This window comes from Nomascus leucogenys, chromosome 22a (assembly GCF_006542625.1).
Source record: "Nomascus leucogenys isolate Asia chromosome 22a, Asia_NLE_v1, whole genome shotgun sequence".
NCBI classification, from domain to species: domain Eukaryota; kingdom Metazoa; phylum Chordata; class Mammalia; order Primates; family Hylobatidae; genus Nomascus; species Nomascus leucogenys.
Window position 1 is genome coordinate 5,911,662 of NC_044402.1, and position 20,607 is coordinate 5,932,268.

The 20,607-nt window shown below is 50.4% G+C and overlaps 1 protein-coding gene and 1 pseudogene across 2 annotated transcripts in view; both read right to left on the bottom strand.

Moving 5' to 3' along the window:
* Nucleotides 1–4,489: 4,489 nt before the first annotated feature.
* Nucleotides 4,490–4,639, bottom strand: LOC115832657 (annotated as a pseudogene).
* A 3,764-nt stretch (nucleotides 4,640–8,403) lies between these two features.
* Nucleotides 8,404–20,607, bottom strand: part of EML1 (EMAP like 1) — a 153,247-nt gene continuing 141,043 nt past the window's right edge. For both annotated transcript variants that reach the window (XM_030803302.1, XM_030803301.1), the window contains 5 exons: nucleotides 13,779–13,876; nucleotides 13,568–13,655; nucleotides 11,983–12,078; nucleotides 10,624–10,754; nucleotides 8,404–9,969 (listed from right to left, as the gene is read on the bottom strand). In XM_030803302.1, the coding sequence (XP_030659162.1) occupies nucleotides 9,844–9,969; nucleotides 10,624–10,754; nucleotides 11,983–12,078; nucleotides 13,568–13,655; nucleotides 13,779–13,876 (539 nt within the window). In that variant the 3' untranslated portion in view covers nucleotides 8,404–9,843. The remainder of the gene's footprint in view (nucleotides 9,970–10,623; nucleotides 10,755–11,982; nucleotides 12,079–13,567; nucleotides 13,656–13,778; nucleotides 13,877–20,607) is intronic.

Consider the following 20,607-nt stretch of genomic DNA (forward strand, 5'->3'; position numbering starts at 1 on the left):
GCAGTCTCGGCTCCCTGCAACCTCTGCCTCCCGGGTTCAAGCGATTCCCCTGCCTCAACCTCCCAAGTAGCTGGGATTACAGGCACCCGCCACCACACTCGGCTAATTTTTGTATTTTTAATAGAGATGGGGTTTCACCATGTTGGCCAGGCTGCTCTTGAACTCCTGACCTCAGGTGATCCGCCCGCCTCAGCCCCCCAAAGTGCTGGGATTCCAGGCATGAGCCACCGCGCCCGGCCACCTCTGTATGATTAACCTTCTCCCACAGCATTTCCCAAGATGGATGAGTGGAACATTGATCCCTGGGCCAATCACCAATGCCTTAGGAGCAAAGGTGTCTGATGCTCAAGATGGGGAAATGCCCAAATGTATAACCCTCCTATGCCTTTCAGAGGCAACTTGCGCTCACATCTCTATATGTCATGTGCAGTGTGCAGCACAGTCTCAAATTATTTGAAACTCTAGCAGCACCCACTCTAATAATGCTCTGTAGACACCTAGCTGAGAACACCGGCACAGAACGTAGCTGTGAGAACTGGGAGTTCCACCCTTAGCTCTGCTACCAACTTACTGAGTGACCTGGGGCAAGAACCTCAGTCTCTCTAACCCTCTGATGTACTGGCTATGTGCTCCTGCTAAATCTCACGTTGAATGGGAATCCCAGTGTTGGAGCTGGGGCCTGATGGGAGGTGGCTGGATCATGGGGGTGGACTTCTCATGGTTTAGCATCATCCCCTTGGTGATAGTGAGTGAGTTCTTTATCATCATCCTCGTGATAGTGAGTGAGTTCTTTCAAGATCTGATTGTTTAAAAGCATGTGGCACCTGCTCCTCTCCGCTCTCTCTTGCTCCTGCTTTCGCCTTGTGAACTGTCTGCTCCCACTTCACATTCTGCCTTGAATAAAAGCTCTTTGCTTTGAGGCCTCCCCAGAATCCAAGCAGATGCTGGCACTGTGTTTCCTGTACAGCCTGCAGAACCATAAGCCAATTAAACGTCTTTTTTTTTCTTGAGACAGATTCTCGCTCTGTTGCCCAGGCTGCAGTGTAGTGGCATGATCTTGGCTCACTGCAACCTCCACTTCCCAGGTTTAAGCGATTCTCCTGCCTCAGCCTCCCGAGTAGCTGGGACTGCAGGTGCGCTCCACCATGCCTGGCTAAATTTAGTATTTTTAGTAGAGACAGGGTTTCACCATGTTGGCCAGACTGGTCTCGAACTCCTGACCTCGTGATCTACCCGCCTTGGCCTACCAAAGTGCTAGGATTACAGGTGTGAGCCACTGTGCCTGGCCATGCCCAGCTAATTTTTGTAATTTTAGTAGTAGCAGGGTTTCACCATTTCAGCCAGGCTGGTCTGGAACTCCTGACCTCAAATGATCCATCCACCTCGGCCTCCCACAGTGCTGGGATTACTGGTGTGAGCCACCATGCCCAGCCATCTTGTCTTTATAAATTACCCAGTCTCGGGTATTTCTTTTTCTTTCTTTCTCTTCTCTTCTTTTCTTTTTTTTTAATGGAGTCTCACTCTGTTGCCCAGGCAGAAGTGCAGTGGGGTGATCTCGGCTCATTGCAACCTCTGCCTCCCAGGTTCAAGCCATTCTCCCACCTCTGCCTCCCAAGTAGCTGGGATTACAGGCATGGGTCACCACCCCCAGCTAATTTTTTTGTATTTTCTATAGAGACAGGGTTTCACCATGGCCAAGCTGGTCTGGAACTCCTGACATCAAGTGATCTGCCTGCCTTGTCCTCCCAAAGTGCTGGGATTACAGGCATGAGCCACCGCACCCGGCCTTCAGGTATTTCTTTGTAGCAGTTTAAGAATGGCCTAATACACCCTCTTTCTTCTCTTCAAAGAGGGGCGATGGATCTTGCTTCTCAGGGGTCTGTATGAGATGAGATGAAATGACAATTCCTAATATGGATGAGGAAGTGGGGCAACAGAGACTCCCAGGCTGCCAGTGTAGCTGCTGTGGAGAATGGTTTGGCAATATTTAGTGCATGCCCCAGAAAATCAGTAGTCCCATTTCCAGGTAGGATCCCAGATAATTTCTTGCAAACATGTACAAAAAACTTGTCCAATAATGTTTGTGGTTATGTAACTGGATGTTGAAATGACCTTTCAGCCAAGGAGCCAAGATCCAATAGATGTGTCTTCCAGAGGCGCTGTTAGACCATGAGCAGCAGTTACAAAAGAGGTTCCCAAGACACCTCCTGGGCATCCTCATCCATGGTAAGAGTACTAGAGCATTGGGAATTAGACATTTTCAGAAGTAATATTTGCAAGGAGGATTTCTCTGGGAGAAAGTTGAGCTGTTGATTCCAACCCTGCTTCTCTTGAGGGAGGACCAGGGAGGGTACTTCTGCCTAAGCCACTTGGAGGGCTTGACGTGTGCCATCTGCGATTTGTGGACCAGTGCCTCAAAAGCGCCAGCTGCCCAGAGAAGGCTGCATGTGGAAGGCAGTAACTGCCTACCCACTGGTGCAAGGTGTGGGTGTGGGAGGCACAAGTGTCCCCTGAGACCAGATGTGAACCTCCAAGCAAGGATGGGACGGGTCGTCTAAGATTCTGTCTAGCGGGCTTCCCCGGAGGGCGGTGGGATCTCCGCAGGAAGGAGGCCGATGGAGGCAGCCCTCCCGGGTGCTTCGGGGCTGCAGAAGGAGGCCGCACCTAAACAGAACACCTTCATTCAGGTTCAGGGGACTGCAGCTGAGAGGCGATCAGCAACGTTGGGGTTCTCCAAGAACCTCTGAAAGCTCTCTCAGAAGGTCAGTTGAAACATACGCCCCGCCCAGAAAGTCAACTAGAGTTCCCCTTTCTGTCTCTCCACACCCCAACCCTCCCCAGGTCAGAACCAGCCCTGGCGAGTTGGAGAGAGGGGCGGTGCTCTACTCTTCTGCCACCAGGTGGCGCACCTGCAGTTGGCCGCGGGACTGGAGGGGGCTTGGGAAGGGGAGGTTTTAAATTTATAACCCAAGTTCAAGGTCTTTTCGAAATTACTTATTCAGTCTGCTAGAGCAGCTACTCGTGTTTTCAGCCTAAATAACCAAATTTGTTCTTAACTGGCCTGCATTATAAGCCCAGGCATCACCTGTGTTCCAGAGCCCCCGAATCTCACGTCCCCTCTGGCTTCCTGCACGCCGGGGTCCCCTGAGATCCGGGGCAGTCAGCGGGAAAGTGTGTGCTATCCCCAGCCCCGCCCCAGCTCCCTAGCACAGGGTGGTGTGCGCGTGTGGCCCATTTTTATTGAGACTTAAGAGTTGACCTGCGGACCCCCTGGGACACCCCAGGAGGGCACGGACTTCCTGCAGGGGAGACTCCCCTTAAACAAGGCTCCGTCCTTCAAGAGGGAACTGGGAACTCCGGAAGGCTTCTGTGGTCCGGTCTGGCCTGCCAGCAAGGTAGGGAAGATCCAGGCTGTGTGGCCCAGAAGTGGATCTCCTGAGGTGCTAAAGCACAGCTGGGGATCCGGCAGGAGGAGATGGAAGGAGCCCAGGTTTCAGACAGCACTGAGCATCCTGCCCGCAGGAGGAGATGGGGAGGGGCAGGGACGCCACTGGGCATCGAGCAGCGGGGTCGGGGGCACAGAATTGGGCTCTGGAGAAGGGTTCAGAACTGGGGGCTGCACGCTCAACACCCGACCCTGAATTGCTCAGCAGGGAGGCCAGGCAGCTGTTCTAGGCTCCTGTGCAAGTCATGCAGTGCCAGGCTCTGAGACACAGTGTCAGGTTTGACAGCCTGAGAAACTGAAATCGAGTTTGTCAGCTGTGATGATGTCATGGTGTCCTCACACAAAGTGTCTTCACCACAGCGGCAGACTGAAGTATTTATAGGTGAAACGACATGGTGGCTTAGACTTGCTTTTTTTTTTTTTTTTTTTAGAGACAAAGTCTCGCTCTGTCACCCAGGCTGGAGTGCAGTGGCGCAATCACAGCTCACTGCAGCCTCCTGGGGTCAAGCGACCTTCCCTCTTCAGCCCCTGAAGTAGCTGGGACTACAGGTGCACTCTACCACACTCAGCTGAGTTTTTAGTTTTTTGCAAAGATGAGGTCTTGGTATATTGCCCAGGCTGGTCTCAAACTCCTGTAGGCTTGTTTTAAAAAATACTCCATCTTGGCCAGGCACGGTGGCTCACACCTGTAATCCCAGCACATTGGGAGGCTGAGGTGGGCAGATCACAAGGTCAGGAGTTGAGACCAGCCTGGTGAACATGGTGAAGCCCCGTCTCTACTAAAGATACCAAAAAATTAGCTGGGCGTGGTGGTGCATGTCTGTAATCCCAGCTACTTGGGAGGCAGAGGCAGGACAATTGCTTGAACCCGGGAGGCGGAGGTTGCAGTGAGACGAGATCATGCCATTGCACTCCAGCCTGGGCAACAGGGCGAGACTCTGTCTCAAAAAAACAAAAACAAAAACAAAAACTCCATCTCCCCCAAGAGTTAGGGGAGACAGAGGAAACAAGATTTTCTAAATGTTTGATTTTTTTTTCTTTAACCAGGGGAAAGCATGAACACAGCCCCCATGACCACAGATGATGCAGCCGAGTTTCCCACTTTTGGGGAAATTGCAGGGGTCAGCACATCCGGAGTGCGGTGGATAAGCCTCGCCTGGGGAAGATCATGGCATCTCCCCTGCCAGTGAGAACGCTGAGCATTTTTAGTCTGGGTGAGAGGCTCTCTCTACTTTTGTGTATGTTTGAAATTTTCTGTAAAGTTTTTTTTGTTTTTTTTTTTTTTTCAGACTGAGTTTTGCTCTTGTTGTCCAGGCTGGAGTGCAGTGTCGCGGTGTCGGCTCACTGCAACATCCGCTTCCTGGGTTCAAGCGATTCTCCTGCCTCAGCCTCCCAAGTAGCTGGGATTACAGGCATGTGCCACCACACCCGGCTAATTTGTATTTTTAGTAGACAGGGTTTCACCATGTTGGCCAGGCTGGTCTCAAACTCCTGACCTCAGGTGATCTGCCTGCCTCGGCCTCCCAAAGTGCTGGGATTACAGGCGTGAGCCACCGCGCCCGACCAAAGTTTTTTTTAAAAAGAGAATCTGCAGGAAGAACAGGCCTGGAGTCAGTTTCCACCTTGCATCAAACACATGTTCCTCAGGTCCTTTTCACCAAAAGTCCCTCTAGTTGTGGATTGGACCATCCCCGTCTACCCTTTCCTATGCGCTCCTGTGCCTGTAAGACAGGATGACAGCAGCCTGTTCCCAAACCACAGAAGAGACGGCTAATGAATGGAATAGCCAACCTCTGGGCGTGGAAGTAATCATTCAAAAAAATGTGGGGGGCTGGGGAGATGCCAGAATGGGCTTTCCAGTGGAGCACAGACAGCCCCTGCCAGGGAGCCCCTCTCACCCCGGCGGCCAGGACCTAAGATCTACCAATGCCAAGAATCCACTGAACTTTGCCTCTCCCCAGTTTCAACTGGCCTGGAAGCTTCCTCCACCTCCACACCCCCGCCCCCACTGGGCTGACAGCCCTGTGCGACCTGTGGCCTCATGCTCTCTCTTCCCTATGTGGCTGAGGCTGTCCCCACCTTGCCTGGATCTCCTCCTGCCTGGCACTGCCTGCACATGGAGATGCTGGAATGCCGGTTGCTAAGCCCGTGCAGAGTCCACACTGGCTCCTGGCGAGCACCGCATCGAGCTGCCCTGCTGCTGCGGACGCAAGATCCTCCGCGTGCGGGACCGTCTCTTGCTCCACCATGGCCCTCCTGGCTCTCTCTCCTCTCCAGCAGCCCCCTTACCTGCCCTTGGATTCTGGAGTCCCCCAAGCTGGCTTGGAAGCCTCTTTTGGCCTGGATTGAGCAACCTACAATCTCAAGCACACCTGGCCTCCCAAAACCAGCCTCCGGGGAGAGCCTCCCGTGTCCACCTCCCGCAGGATGTCTGTGCTGGGCCTGCAAAGCCGAATGCCTACTTTGCCCTTGCAGTTGGATGTCAACTCGCTTCACCTGTTCCAGGCCTGACTTCCTACCCTCCTTCAGACGGGCAGTGATCTGCATTTTAGCTCATGGCACTGTCATCCCACCAGAGAAGCAGTCAGGGACCTGGGACTCAGCCCCGCCCACATCCACTCCATCTGCGGGCCCTGCCAACGCCACCCCACAAACCTCTCTGGGACAGTGCTCCCACCTCCCCACTCCACGCCACCATCACCGCCCACTGAGATGACAGTAACGCCCCCACCCATCAGCCCTGGGCCTGGAAGACCTTTCAGAATTACAGTGGGAACCCTTCCCTGCCTAACCCACCAGTGGCCCCCCTTTGCTATTGGGATTTGGAATGAAGCCCTTAACATGCCCCTCAGGCCCTGCCTCTCACAAGCTGCCCCGGACTCCTGTGCCCCCACCCTGTGCTCTTGAATTTCCCTCTCAAAAGGGTTTTGCGAGTGCTGGCCTCAGCCTCCAGTGCCTCTCTCCCCACTCTCCCGGGTCATTTCCTTCTCCTTCTGCCAGGGAAACTTTCCGGAGTCCCCACACTCACTCGGGTCTTCCAGTTAGATGCTCTCAGTTCCTTCCTGGCTCATATGGTGGTCATCTAGCACGTGGCTGGGCATGCGTTCTGCTAACCTCTGGCTCCTCTGATGCCATGTAGGCGCCCCAGGGCAGGCACTGGTGTGGTTTTGCCCATCCTTATATTCCCAGTGCCTAGCACATGTTCGTTAAGACAAGTTTGGAACAAGTGCCAGTCTTGGGGAAGTTATTTCCTTCTCCAAGCCTCAGTGTATCGATCAAATAGCCCTGCTTTCCCTGCAGGCTGTCACAAGCCTACAAAATCCCCTAAGCACCTGCAGAATGACAGATGGCCTCCCTGCCCTGGTGGTGTCACTCTTCAAATCAACTTCCCAGGCCCTGGAGGCAGGCGGCAGCGGGCTGGCAGCCTCCAGAGTCCCCAGAGTGAGACAGGGTCTCATTTTGCCACCCAGGCTGGAGTACAGTGGTCTGATCAAGGCTCACTGTAGCCTCGACCTCCCAGGCTCAAGCAATCCTCCCACCTCAGCCTCCAGAGTAGCTGGGATTACAAGCACACACCACTATCCTCAGCTACTTTTTAAAATTTTTGGTAGAGGTGGGGTCCTGCTATGTTGCCCAGGCTGGTCTTGAACTCCTGGGCTCAAGTGATCCTCCTGCCTCAGCCTCCCAAAGTGCTGGGATTACAGGCTGGGCCACTGTGCCTGGCCTCTTTTATAATTTTCTTAACATTTTATCTTCTCTAGCTTACTTTATTGCAAGAGTGTACTATATAATACATATTAACACAGTATGTGGAAATTGTTCTCAGTGAGGTGTCCAGTCAACAGTAGGCTATCAGTAGTTAGGTTTTTGGAAAGTAAAAAGTTATACATGATCTTTGACTGTGTGTGGGGTCAGCACCCCTAACCCCTTGTCGTTCAAGGGTCAACTTACTCTTCTGCAAGCTTTGAAGCACGTGAACGTCAGCACCTACCCTGTTCTTGAGGAAATCCAGCGTTCCCTTGATACTTGACCTTATCTAAACAGGATTGCCACGGAGACTTTACTCTGCAAAAGCAACAATTTCATCTTAACACAAAGTTTAAAATGGTAAATAAAAAAAAATCCCCTGAGGGCTTTTTGTTCACTGGAAAATTTTCTCATGCTAACAAACTCAATTATTGTAACTACAAATAAATTGTAATCTTTCCTTTCCTTTCATCTTTCCTCATCTTATGTGTTGCAGGGAAGCCGGGCTAAGAGCTGCCCGGTTCCTGAACCCCTCGTTCCGGGAGAATCCTGGAGGTTCAAGGCCTTGCTTGCCTGAGAGGGGCTGAGCAGTGGCACAGGGTCGTTGCTCGCTGTGTTAACGAGTGAGTGAGTGAACAGTGAACACCTGCAAGGTTAATACTGCACTGGTTAAAGAATTTCATTTAAAACGAAATGAAGCCATTTTAAATCCATCAAATTCATTAATTCATTCATTAATAAAATGATTAATCATTATAAAGAGAGCAATAGTAGTTTACATATATATATAAAATAGTACATCTATCTAAAATAGTAGATTTGTGTGTGTGTGTTTGTATCCTTTGTCTATTATTGAGCTTGGCAAACAGGAGTACCTAGAAATAAAAGTAGACCTTACTGACACGTAAGTCAATAATGAATGCCTTTTCCTTTCCTCATCTTATCATTCTCTCCATTGCTAATTTAAAAACAATTGCTTTTGCCAGTGTTCACAAAACCACGTAAACTGACAATTGAGTATGGTAATTAGGCCAAATCCTTTATGGTTATCTCCCTTGATGAATGCTTCCACACCATCTGCAAACTACAGTCTCATCTGCAAACTACAGTCTCATCTGCAAATGGCCCAGGTGAGAATAAAATCTGCATATGAAACAGAATATAGTGTGAATCATATCTAATTTTAAATAATTTATATGCTTTCATGAGTATAGGTCAATAAGAAATCCACTTTTCAGATTTTATTTCATTATAGAATATATTTGACAAGGATACATACAAACAGATTCATCTTCAATAATACATGGTGTTTACTGGTGCCCTGCACTTCTGCAGTAGGCTGGTGATGTCATCAAAAATGTTTCTGAAAGTTGCACTTAATCAGTCACTCTAAACAACCAGTGCCATAGAGCTCAGATAATTCCATTCATTTACTTGCCTTGAATGAGTAAAAATCTTAATATTTGCTTTAAAGTCTGTTTATTACTCTTCTATTTAAAAATTTGAGATACATTCCCCAATGTAAACAATAAATTTCAATCTGTCACACAATCGAAATGGATAAGGCCTTCTTGACAAATTTCTGCCACCTCCGTTTAACACATCAGAACTCAATCTTATCTCATACTGTAATGAGTTGCCCATGCACAAAAGACAGGAAAAGCAGCTGCCCTTGGTACCTGGTGGAGCCTTTCGAGACTGCTCTCTGCAGGTTTATGGTGCACTCGAGAGAGATCTTTCTGACTTGGTCTACTTGGTCATAAAATACAAATATACAATGTCCATAAGCATAAGACAGTAAAGCCTAGTCTTACATATTTATTATGAATTGCTAGAATCCTATACAAGTACAATATCATCTCATGCCAAGTAATATACACAAGAAGGTGGCAAAATGTCTCACCGTTAATCAGGGCGTGTGAACAAGGGATGGGGGATGCAAGCCAGGTGGGTGTGAAGAGGCTGACCGCATCTGGTTAGGCAGGACGGTGTCCCTGAAACTTGGAAACGCCTGTGTACCCTGCTGAAATATGTAAGTCAATTAGGAGTAGAATCTGCTTAGCACAAGAGGAATACAAGCCCTCTCTCACAGCCTCCCAAGGGAGAATGTAATGAAACTTTGGAAAATGTAACCAAATACAGTCTCATCTTTGCGTCTCCTGATTCAGCTGTGCAAATCAGTTATTCACTCTTCTTAAGTGATCTGTCCTTTTAGGACCAATTCCTCAACAGCCATCATGGTTCAGTACCTCATTATCATCATAAATATTTGACTTAGCAAGCTAGATGGTGAAACAGTGAAGATTATATACAATGTTTTAAAAGGCATTCTGTGACCATTTTTGAAGAGTTCATAGAAAAGTTACTAAGAATATACCAGTTACTTCTGTTGATGTGGCTATAATGTAAACGTTGGAACCTTGTTGGTATTCAATGTGCACTGTGTCATATATTGTACAACAAAAGTGAACATGGAACCGTTGATCCGCTGTGGCGCCCGCTGACGCACTAAGCTAAGGTAGCCGGCGGAGGGCACAGTTTTCCTGAGGTTTGTAAGAATTTTTTAAACAAAACAGAAATCACAGTGACCAAGGGTAATGCGAGTCTGTGTCTTCCTTGCCCATGCTGCTCCCCACAGCTCTCGGTGGGGACTAAATGACGCGCCACTGCATGATGCTTGTGTCTTTCCCACCCGTGGAGATGAGGTGGCTGTCTTCACAGAGGAAATCGACGTTGGTGACATGGCTGCTGTGCCCGCCGTAGATGTGGCTTGGAGCCTGGAGGGAATGATACGGGGGAAAGCTTCCTTTACTACAAGGCAAACCGTCTGGGATGGGAACTTGAATTCTCACTGCATGCCTTAATTCCTTTACTCGCCCTCCACTTGGCAGCTCTCACTTGGGCACCTGCTCTGTGCGTGACACAGAAGGGACACAGAAACAAAGCCCACAGTCCTTGTGGCCTGGTAGGGGACAGACACGAGCAAATGACCGCCCTTAGCCGAGAGATATGTTCAATATCAGAGGCGCCAGCTATGAGGTCTCCCCAAAGGTGGGCCTAACCAGATGCCCGGGGCTGAGGGTGAGGGGCCTCCAGGGTCAGGGTCACGGAGGATGAAGAAGGGTGTCCCAGGGCTCAGGGCTGGCTCAGCTGAGCAGGGCCGGAGCAAGGGAGCCGTGGTGGTGGGCAGAGTTGCGAGCCTGTGGAGCTGCAGAGGTAGATGGGCAGATCTGAAGGGCTTTGTGGGTCCTGTGGGGCTCGGGTTTCCCTAAAAGCAGCCGGAAGTGCTCAGGGCACAAATAACAGAGTCACATCCGCCTTTGTGGCTGGCAGCACTCACTCACGGCCCATTTCCATTTAGTCTCCAAACAGGTCGGGTATACGTGCGTGCCCCATGGGGGATAAGATTAGTGAAGAAATAAGTCGTTTACCCTGAACTGCGAGCAGGGGTATGAGAAGAGGTGCACTTTGCCAAAGTCGTCGCCTGTTGACAGGAGTTTCTTCTCATGGGCCCGACAGACGGCATTGATGTCGGTTCCATCCGAGCCTTCTGGCCACACTCCTAAAACAAAGACCACAAACAGGGCGCTGGAAACACCAGGGGCCACAGGGCCACATGGCGCAGGAACCGCCCACTGAACGGTCCTGAACATAAAACCGCCTGAAGTCCAGCTTTAGAAACAAGGGTCAAAAAAGCACAACAGCCTCAGTTCCTGGCCTCTCACTGTGCGCCCAGTCTCCTCTCACTCAGGCCAGTCTCGGAGACCCTCCAATGCTCTGCTGCGCGAGAGGAGCAAAGACAAGCTTTCCGGGCTGCCAGGTCTTTTGAGGCCTCATCTTGAGGCCAAGGCAGACAGTACCAGGAACCCCGGTTCCAAAGTGACACCTCTCCTAGATCTCTGAAGCGTCCTGTGGGAAGCTGCCCTGTCCTCAAGCCTGCAGTTTCCTTGTTATTGCTGTAAATCTACATGAGTAGGTCTCTCCAAAGGCCTTTTAACCCTGGGTGTGTGCATGTTTCTTGGGGTCACTCACTGTGGCTGCTGCTTGCTTGGGGCAGCCTGGCAGCTGTGCCCATCATTACTGGCTCCAGGCTCTGCATCCCTGAGCCCAGGTGGGCCTGGGGAATGGGTGGGTGCGGGACGCCGTCTTCTGGCCATTGTCGGGGAAACTCTGTCAATAAAACCTGTGGCTAGGAGAGGGCTGGATGCACGTTGGGTTTTCGACCGGGAGCTCTGGAGCGAACCTCCGGACCTCAGCACTGAACACCACAAAACTGCAAATTCTCACCAACCTACTGACTTGTAGTCTTATGTAAAGAGACAATAAACACTACCTTTAAAAATTCTATTAATTTGCAGCCCTTTAATTTAGGTCACTTACGAAAATATTCCTAAAGTGAACGTTGAAGAAAGTGAAATTTTTAGTTTAAGAACAAAAAAAATGTAAATAATAACCCTCACAAATGGTAAGTTGACTGAGCGCCATCTGGTCCACCTAGGTCCATGTGGCACAACCTGATAGGAGAGGGTTCCAGGAAATTATCTCAGGACCTGCCGCCCTGTACGATGGAGAAGGGTTAAAAACCCATCTCTCTGGTTCTTCTCAGCAGGCCACGGCCAGGCAAGCCCGGCCCTACCCCGTGGTGCGGCAGGAGGCGTGTCTCACGGGCCTCCCGTAGCAGTAGAGCAGTCTGACAAGACTGGTGACCATGAGACTCCACAGCTACTGAAGAAATATTTTAAAAGGAGACACTCTTTTGTTGGAACCAGTGAAATCTGCAGCAAACTTACCAAAAACATGGAATCCCAAAGTGCAGGTATAGGTAGCCCATTCAATGTCTCTCGTAGTTTCCACACTTACGACTTGCTTACAGGCAGAGGGAACCCCTGCAAAAAGCAAACACAGTCTGGCGACATCTAAGCCAAGGCCCCACCCCTCCCCTGAGCAAGGCTGAGCCCCCAGAGCTGTGCCTCGTTGGGTACAGAGCCCTTCCTGGAGAGGGAGACCCTCCACTTCCCAGTCGGGCAGGAATCATGTGTGCACAGCTGTGAGTTCCCCTGGAACTGAGCCTGAGCCCCTGGGCCTGGGTGGAGACGCCCTCTTCTTTGTTTTTTTCCCATCTCTGTCTGAGTCTGTTTCCCACAGTCTGGCTTCTCTAGTCTCCGGTTCCTGGGTCTCCGCCTGCTGCCCACCCCCCACCAGAGCCCCTGAATGCAGCTCTACCCCTGCTGTCAGGCCCCCCCGCCTCCCTATACCCCTCAGTCCCTTCAGATCAGAGTCAGGAATGGAGGTTACTGAAACCAGTCACACCAAGGGCCTCCCAGGGGACTTGTGTGTTCCCCAAATGAGCTCTCACCAGCAGAGTACGAGACCACATCTGAGAAGGTTCTAGACCCAGGGATTGTCCCTGAAAACCACCCCCTGTTCCTGTGCCTGTGTCAGGCAGGACCTGGACAGGGAAGAGGTGAGACGGTGTGGCTGCCCTCCGCACTGGAGCGAGCTCAGTCTCGGTACACACTGCCCTGCTTTCCCTGCTGCCAATGGTCCTGCCTGTCCTGATCCTCAACAAGTGGTGACGCTCAAGTGAGTGTGACCCCCCCCACCCCCGTGGGCTCTTGGGGCCTGTGTTTTGGGCTCTGAGCCCTTCCCTGCAACACAGGGCCAAGACAGAAAGTGCTGTGGGTCATCTGAGAAGATGCAGGGGAGGAGCGCTGTGCTTTCTGGTAACTTCCAGCAGGGCAGCAGTGAGGCCTTCCTTGTGCCCCATGAGCCGCCTTGCGTGGCCCAGAGTGGGGCACGTGGCAGGTGCCTGGTGGGTGTCTGAGGAACCAGTGCATGGCACGAGGATGAGCTTGTAAGTGCCTGCCACGATCATCCTCACTGTTCCCAAGCACTGCCTGGGCCCAGAGACTGGCCAGGGTCAGGTTGGGAGAGGAGGAGGAGGGGTCCCAGGGCTGCTGTCCACCCAGTGGGGAGGGACTTCATGGTCCCTCCTGTGAGGATAACACCTTTACAGGCCCTCCTCCTGCCTGGACAGCTCTGGACCCACCCACTTCGGCCACATCCACCCGGACCCACCCCCTTCTGCCACATCCGCCTGCTCCAAGCCCCCCTCTGCAGGACTTGGCCTTCTTCCCCTTGGGGCAGGCCCTGGATCTTCTCCTCCATAGGGGCTCGCAGTCAGCAGGAAACTGGGAAGGACTCAAGAGGCCACGAAGCCCCACTCCTCTATGTTACAGAGGCGGAAACCATGGCCTAGAGATGATGGCACGTGCCTAAGTCATACAGGAGGTGGGTTTTCACAGAGGCCCCCTGGGTCTCAGAGTGAACGCTTTCTGAGATCAAGACTTCATACAGCCCTGGGGTGGTACTCACAGTAGAGGATTTCATAGTCTCCGGAATTTGACACGAGGAACTGCGAGTTTACAGACCAGTCCAGGTGAGTGATGAAGCTGGAATGACCCTGGGAGAGAAAAACACCGTCTTCATTTCACTGGCCTTAGAAGTCCCTGCCAACACCGTTCTGCTGTAGTTAAACAAGTATACGCAGTGCATGAGAAGCGACAGGTCCACTGTCAGCACTTACCGAGCACTTGCCCACTCGCGTGTACTTCCTCCCGTTGTCACTAACGCCATATATATAGATGCAGTTGTCATGCGAGCCTATGGCTAAGAAATTCCCATCTATAAAAAGATGACAAATTACATTTCAGATGTTAACAATACATATTTTGTTTGTTACAAAGGACAACGGTAGCTGACACCACAGATTTAGACAAAATCGCCAGTTTAATGAATTATTTCCAAGAGAAAAATCTGCTTTTGAATGAATCCTTTGCCACTTCCAAAGCTATCTTTTGAAAAATACACACCTGGCCAGATGATAAAATCTGGCAAAGATTTATAAAATTTTTTTCTTTTGAGACAGTCTCGCTCTGTCGCCATGCCGGTGTGCAGTGGTGCAATCTCGACTCACTGCAAGCTCCGTCTCCTGGGTTCATGCCATTCTCCTGCCTCAGCCTCCCGGGTAGCTGGGACCACAGGCGCGTGCCACCATGCTCGGCTAATTTTTTTGTATTTTCAGTAGAGACGAGGTTTCAACGTGTTAGCCAGGATGGTCTCAATCTTGTGACCTCGTGATCCGCCCGCCTCGGCCTCCCAAAGTGCTGGGATTACAGGCGTGAGCCACTGCGCCCAGCGATTTATAAATTTTTATGAACTCTTTTTTTTTTTTTTGAGGCAGGGTTTTGCTTTGTCACCCAGGCTGGAGTGCAGTGGTATGATCACAGCTCACTGCAGCCTCAACCTCCTGGGCTCAAGTGATCCTAGGGAAGTATCTGGGACTGCAGGCGTGCACCACGATGCTTGGCTAATTTAAAAACATTTTTTTGTAGAGTTGGGGTCTTGCTGTGTTGACCAGGTTGGTCTCAAACTCCTGAGCTCAAGTGATCTGCCTGCCTTGGCCTCCCAAAGTGCTGGGATTACAGGCATGAGCCACTGCGCCCTATAAATTCTTTTCATACAATTTTACGAAATCTTATAAGCCCTTTCCTGTCCCAATCACTGAAGGATGGAGACTCAATTCCTTGGAAGGGCCCACAAAGCCCACCAGGACAGCCTTCCAGCCACGTCGCTCCTCACTGAACACATGGGTTCACTCAGGCCTCTGCACTCACTGCCTCCTGCCTGGACAGCCCTTCTCACCTCTCTTCCCAGGGGTATCTTGGTATCTTCTCCCCCTGGGTTTCTGGTTCTGGGAGGGCCTAAGGACCCAGGCTTTGATGCTTGTGTGGGAGCCCTTTGCAACAAAAGGCAGCAGCAGCCCTGGTGGCTGAAAGCGACCACACTGTGCACGCTATGCAGGGAGGGGGACTCAGGATGCCCAGGACAGGAAACGGCCTGGAAGTGAGTCCGGGAAAAGGTCAGACTTTCCTGAGCCAGCAAGCAAAAAGAAGGACTGGAAACCTTGAGCCACGCAGGGCCCAGAATAGAATGCAGGGTAGCGGGGTTCTCTCTGCGCCAGCTAGGGGGCTGCAGGTCCTCCATCCACAAAACACAGCCAGCGGCGCATTTTCATAGCAGTCAAGAGGCTCCACTTGGACAATATTTGTACAGGGCCTTGCGCTCACAGGCGCATAAAGCATCAGTAAGGGTTATTTCTCCCCTCCCTCTTTCCTGTGATTTTCCTTCTGCCAGGCAGGAATCCTGCAGGACCCAGGGTGGCCTGGCGCCTCAGGGAATGGTATTTTAGGAAGCGTTGGGCTAGGCCAGGACAAAATAGGGGCGATGTAAGACCAAGGCAGCCTGTCCAAATCAAGAATCCTGAAGCAATGGGGCAAATACATATTTTTTTTGCTGAGAAAAACAAAAGGACTGCTGAAGCCGGAGACAGGCTGTCATCGGCTGCTGATGAGGCTTGAGAAGGCCAGGTGACCACATCAGAAACCAACCATCTCTGCACTCAATGCCTGCAACTGGCCATGCCTGGACAGCAACAGTGATGATGACCGCAATAAACACGAAATGCTACTAACAATGGCCACTTAATGATACCAACTACAATTATTAAATGGCCAATATATATATATTTTTTTGAGACGGAGTTTCACTCTTATTGATCAGGCTGGAGTGTAATGGCACGATCTTGGCTCACTGCAACCTCCACCTCCTGAGTTCAAGCGATTCTCCTGCCTCAGTCTCCCAAGTAGCTGGGATTACAGGCATATGCCACTGCGCCTGGCTAATTTTTGTATTTTTAGTAAAGACGAGGTTTCACCATGTTGGCCAGGATGGTCTCGATCTCCTGACCTCAGGTGATCCACCCGCCTTGGCCTCCCGAAGTGCTGGGATTACAGGTGTGAGCCACCGTGCCCGGCCTGGCCAATATGTTTGAGAGCCTACTATGTGCTAGGTCCAATTCTAAACTCTTCCTGTGTTAACTTATTTAATCTTCATAACAACCTCATGAAGTAGATATAATTATCCCCATTTTTCAAGAGAGGAAAGTGAGGTGTGTACAATAAACTAACTCGTCCAAGGTCGCACAGGTTTCCTGAAACTGGCTTAAACCCAGGCAATCTGACTCCAGGGGCACTGCCCCTCCGACCAGCTTTAGGGTAAAGAACAGCTGAAAATCTGTCACATGACACGGCAGGGGATTGGCTATCCACTCTTATGCAAAAGGTCTCAAAGAACTACCCGATTAGGCCAGGTGCGGTGGCTCACGCTTGTAATCCCAGCACTCTGGAAGGCTGAGGTGGGCAGATCACCTGAGCTCAGGAGTTTGAGACCAGCCTGGCCAACATGGTGAAACCCTGTCTCTACTAAAAATACAAAAATTAGCTGGAGGCAGTGGCACACACCTGTAGCCCCAGCTACTCGGGAGGGTGAGGCTGGAGAATCGCTTGAACTCGGGAGGCAGAGGTTGCAGTGAGCCGAGATTGCGCTGTTGCACTCTAGCCTGGGCGACAGAGCGACACTCCGTCTCAAAAAAAAAAAAACAAAACTACCTGATCATTTGTGAACTCAAAAAATAATGAGGTGTCTTTCATAGTGGAACCATTTGTTTTGTTTTGTTTCTTGGGATGGGGTCTCGCTGTGTCACCCAGGCCGGAGTGCAGTAGTGCCATCCCAGCTTACTACAGCCTCGACCTCCTCGAGTCGTGCCATGGTCTCCAGAGTAGCTGGGACTACAGACGTGCGCTACTATGCCCAGCTAATTTTTTGATTTTTTTTGCTGAGACAGGGGTCTCACTATGTTGCCCAAGCCAGTCTCGAACTCCTGCGCTCAAGCAAAACGTCCTTGGCCTCCCGAAGTGCTAGGATTACAGGTGTGAGCCACTGTGCCCGGCCATAATGGAACTATTTGTTATTTAACAAACAAGTTTAAGGCAATTGGCTAATTATTTAAGGAAAAAAGTCATGTTACAACATCATCCCACAATTTTCGGGCAGTAAAGTGCACACATTTCAAGTGCATGGTTCGAGGAGTTTTGACAACTACACCTGCATAATCACCATCCCCATATATATATATATATATATATATATATATATATATATATATTTTTTTTTTTTTAAGACGGAGTCTTGCTCTGTTGCCCAGGCTGGAGTGCAATGGTGCAATCTCAGCTCACTGCAGCCTCTGCCCCTCTGCCTCCCGGGTTCAAGCGATTCTCCTGCCTCAGCCTCCCGGGTAGCTGGGATTACAGGCACCTGCCACCATGTCTGGCTAATTATTTTGTATTTTTAGTAGAGATGGGTTTCACCATGTAGGCCAGGCTGGTCTCGAACTCCTGACCTCAGGTGATCCACTTGCCTCGGCTTCCCAAAGTGCTGGGATTACAGGCATGAGCCACCGTGTCTGGCCCCATATCTGTTTTTAAAGATGAATGAAACAGGACTTCACAATCTCTCTCAGCAATCCACTTCTATCTCTGACAGCCTTAGTCAGATTGTAATTCCTCTTTCCCATTCTAATCCATGGTCTTCATGCAGGAGTTGAAATTCACTTCTGCCTGGGGAAGTCCTCCCTGCAGAGGGAAACTGGCTGATTGTACCATCAACAGCCCCAGGCCTCTGCACAGGCACGGAGAGATGGCCCAGGAGGCCCTCATCTTCCTTGTGGACAACTCTGACCACCCCACCCCACCCAGGTCTCCACGTCCTTAGCACACACCCACCAGTGCGTGACGTGGAAATGCAGGCAGTGTCTCAGAGATAAAGGCAGAACCAGGAGAAACGTTCCCTTCCTCAGAGGAGGTGCCTCCCAGCCCCTGGCCCCCGACATAACCACCACAAAAAACCTCGAAATGACTCTCCCGTTGACCACGACGACTGCCCGGGAAGACAGCAGAGTGTGAGGATTAGAATGTGGCCTTTGAGGCAGAAAAACCTGGGTTCAAATCCTAGCTCTTTTACCTACATTCATCCATAAATTTATAAAACCAATTGCCTAAGAAATCAAAACCAACCAGCGTTTGTCAACATGCTAACCAGAGGCCAGATGAAACCTAGCACAGCCTGTTCCTTGGGTCCTACAGAGCCCTTTTTCTTTCCCTAATTGTTCTGCTCTCCTCCAAAAATTCTCTAAGCCTCATTCCCCAGCTCTCAGAGACTGAGATTCCTAAACTTACTCCACTGAAATAAGCCAGGATTTGGCCCAAAATGAAAATCAGCTGGAGAACTCATAAAGACACGGGAGCAAGAGTCCAGGTGCTCAGGGCAGAAGGACAACCTTACGGCTGTTTTCTACTGATTGCTCACTCTTGACCAGGCTGGAGGCTGGGGGCTTCAGTCAAGCCCAACAGGCCTCAGCAGAAGGTTCAATTAGACTTGCTCTGCAGATGAGGAAACTGAGGCTTAGTAACTTGTGTACAGCAACACAGCCAGGTGAGTGGCACAGACAGAAATCCTTACGTGCTTGCAAAGTACCTGCATGCTGACAAGTGTGATCTGGGTGGGGGGTGGGGGGCGGCGGGGAAGACGGTTCTGCAGGTGCAGGAACAGCCGTGCAGCTATGGTGCAGCTTCTCTCCTGGCACATTGATTGTAATTTTGGGCTTGGAGACAAGACTGCTGCATCTGCATGGGGATCAACCCAGGGAGGGGGAATGCCACATGGCAGGGGAAAGGGCTGGCTAGGTGGCAGGGGCTGCATCATCACCACAGGTCTCAGACCCAGGCAGACGGGGGATTTAATACTGCAAGTGACAGAGTGAGTGCCAGATTCTGATTCATTCTAGTAAAAGCAGAAAAAACCCACCTTTCAAACAATGACATGGATAAGATCAAAGAAGAGAAATACAATTGCATGACCAGTTGCACCTAGCGTTTCTGGGCTTCTCTCTTTCACCTTCACATTCAGATTTTTACCCTAGGTTCAATGAGCTGAAACTAGAACAGGCAGGCTAAGGATCTGCAGTTGGGCTTCATAAATAGGAAATTATTTTCTTCCTATTTTTGTTCTTTAAAAAAGTACAATCTTAATTCAATCAAAACTCCATTCTGTCCACTCATAAAGTGCTCTATAAGATTCTCGACATGCGTGTTAAATATGAGAATTGTCACTATGACGCTTCTGTATTTAATAAGCCTATGAAGGAGCTGGCATTTTGCCAACACTTAGCTGACTGTGGTTGTTGATAAACTTTCACGTAACATTAGTTTATCAGCAAAAGACCATGTTACATAAAATAGTCCATAAACGACAGTTGCTAAAACATGCCTGAGATGGGTATTCAATGGTCCATGGAAATTCTCTAGGCTTGTGGCTCTGAGCATGCCAAAGAACCCTCCCCCCTCCCCCCGCTCTGGGTGATTCGCATGCAATCCTGGAGGGCTCGGCTTCGTGGTCGGGTTCCAGGCGTGTGCCCAGAGATCCAGGGCTGACTTTCTGAACCTCCCTCTTCCACCCACGGTGATGTACAGACCAACAACTCAAACCTGGGCCTGCCTGTTGTGCGAGATGCGAGAAATTGCCAGAAACATTTAGTTCTCCACTGCTGCTAAAGTTTTTTGACTGTCCAGTTTATGAGGTAACCCCTCAGACCCACACCCCTGCACAGTTAACATCAACCTTGAATCTTGATTCACAAAATAGCCCCAGTTCCTCCTAAAGCTCCGTCTCCACAACCCCAGTCTGTGGCGAAGGGTCAATGTCCACCCGCATCACTAAGTGTGAAGGTGGCATTTATCCTTGGGCAGGGGGCCTGTGGCTGGGGGCTCGTTGGTCCTTCCCACGTCCTGGGAAGGCCCAGGAGGGCCAGCTCCACCTACAAAGCTCAAGAACCGCTACTAGCTTTTCCTCTGGCTATCAGCAGAACCCTCATAGCTTTCCTGAGACTGACAGAATGAGAAAAAGGCCTCATCATTTCATCATGGTTTCCCTTCTTAGCACATGGCAGCGCAGGGTGCTGCTACCTTGGAGATGGTCTACCGATCTCGGCTGAGATTTTGGCAGCAGGTTTCTGAAATTCCATGTCAATGGCAATCTGTGTTTGGGCATCGAATGCTTTCTCTCTCTCTCTGTTTTAGGTCTGTAAATACTTAAATCCAAAAAGGAGATAGTAATCCACAACAGTATAGCCTATATGCTGGAAAAATCTTGTGTAACCATAAAACTCATACTGCTGATCACATTTTGCTTTGTGTGTGTTGCACTGTAGTTAGTTATAGCTACATTCATGCATGCAACTAACCTGTCATAAACCCTATGCTAGGAGCTAGCTGGGCACACAGTGCTGAACAAAATAGGGTCCCTCCCACTATGGAACTGTGGGTCACTCCCCAGGGGTCTGAGTCCACCATCTGGGTGCTGTTCCTGGGGCCATCACTGCTGCTGTTACTAATGATGATATCACATCCCCTGTGACATCTGCATAATGCTCTGCAGAGAACTCATTCACACTTCTTTCA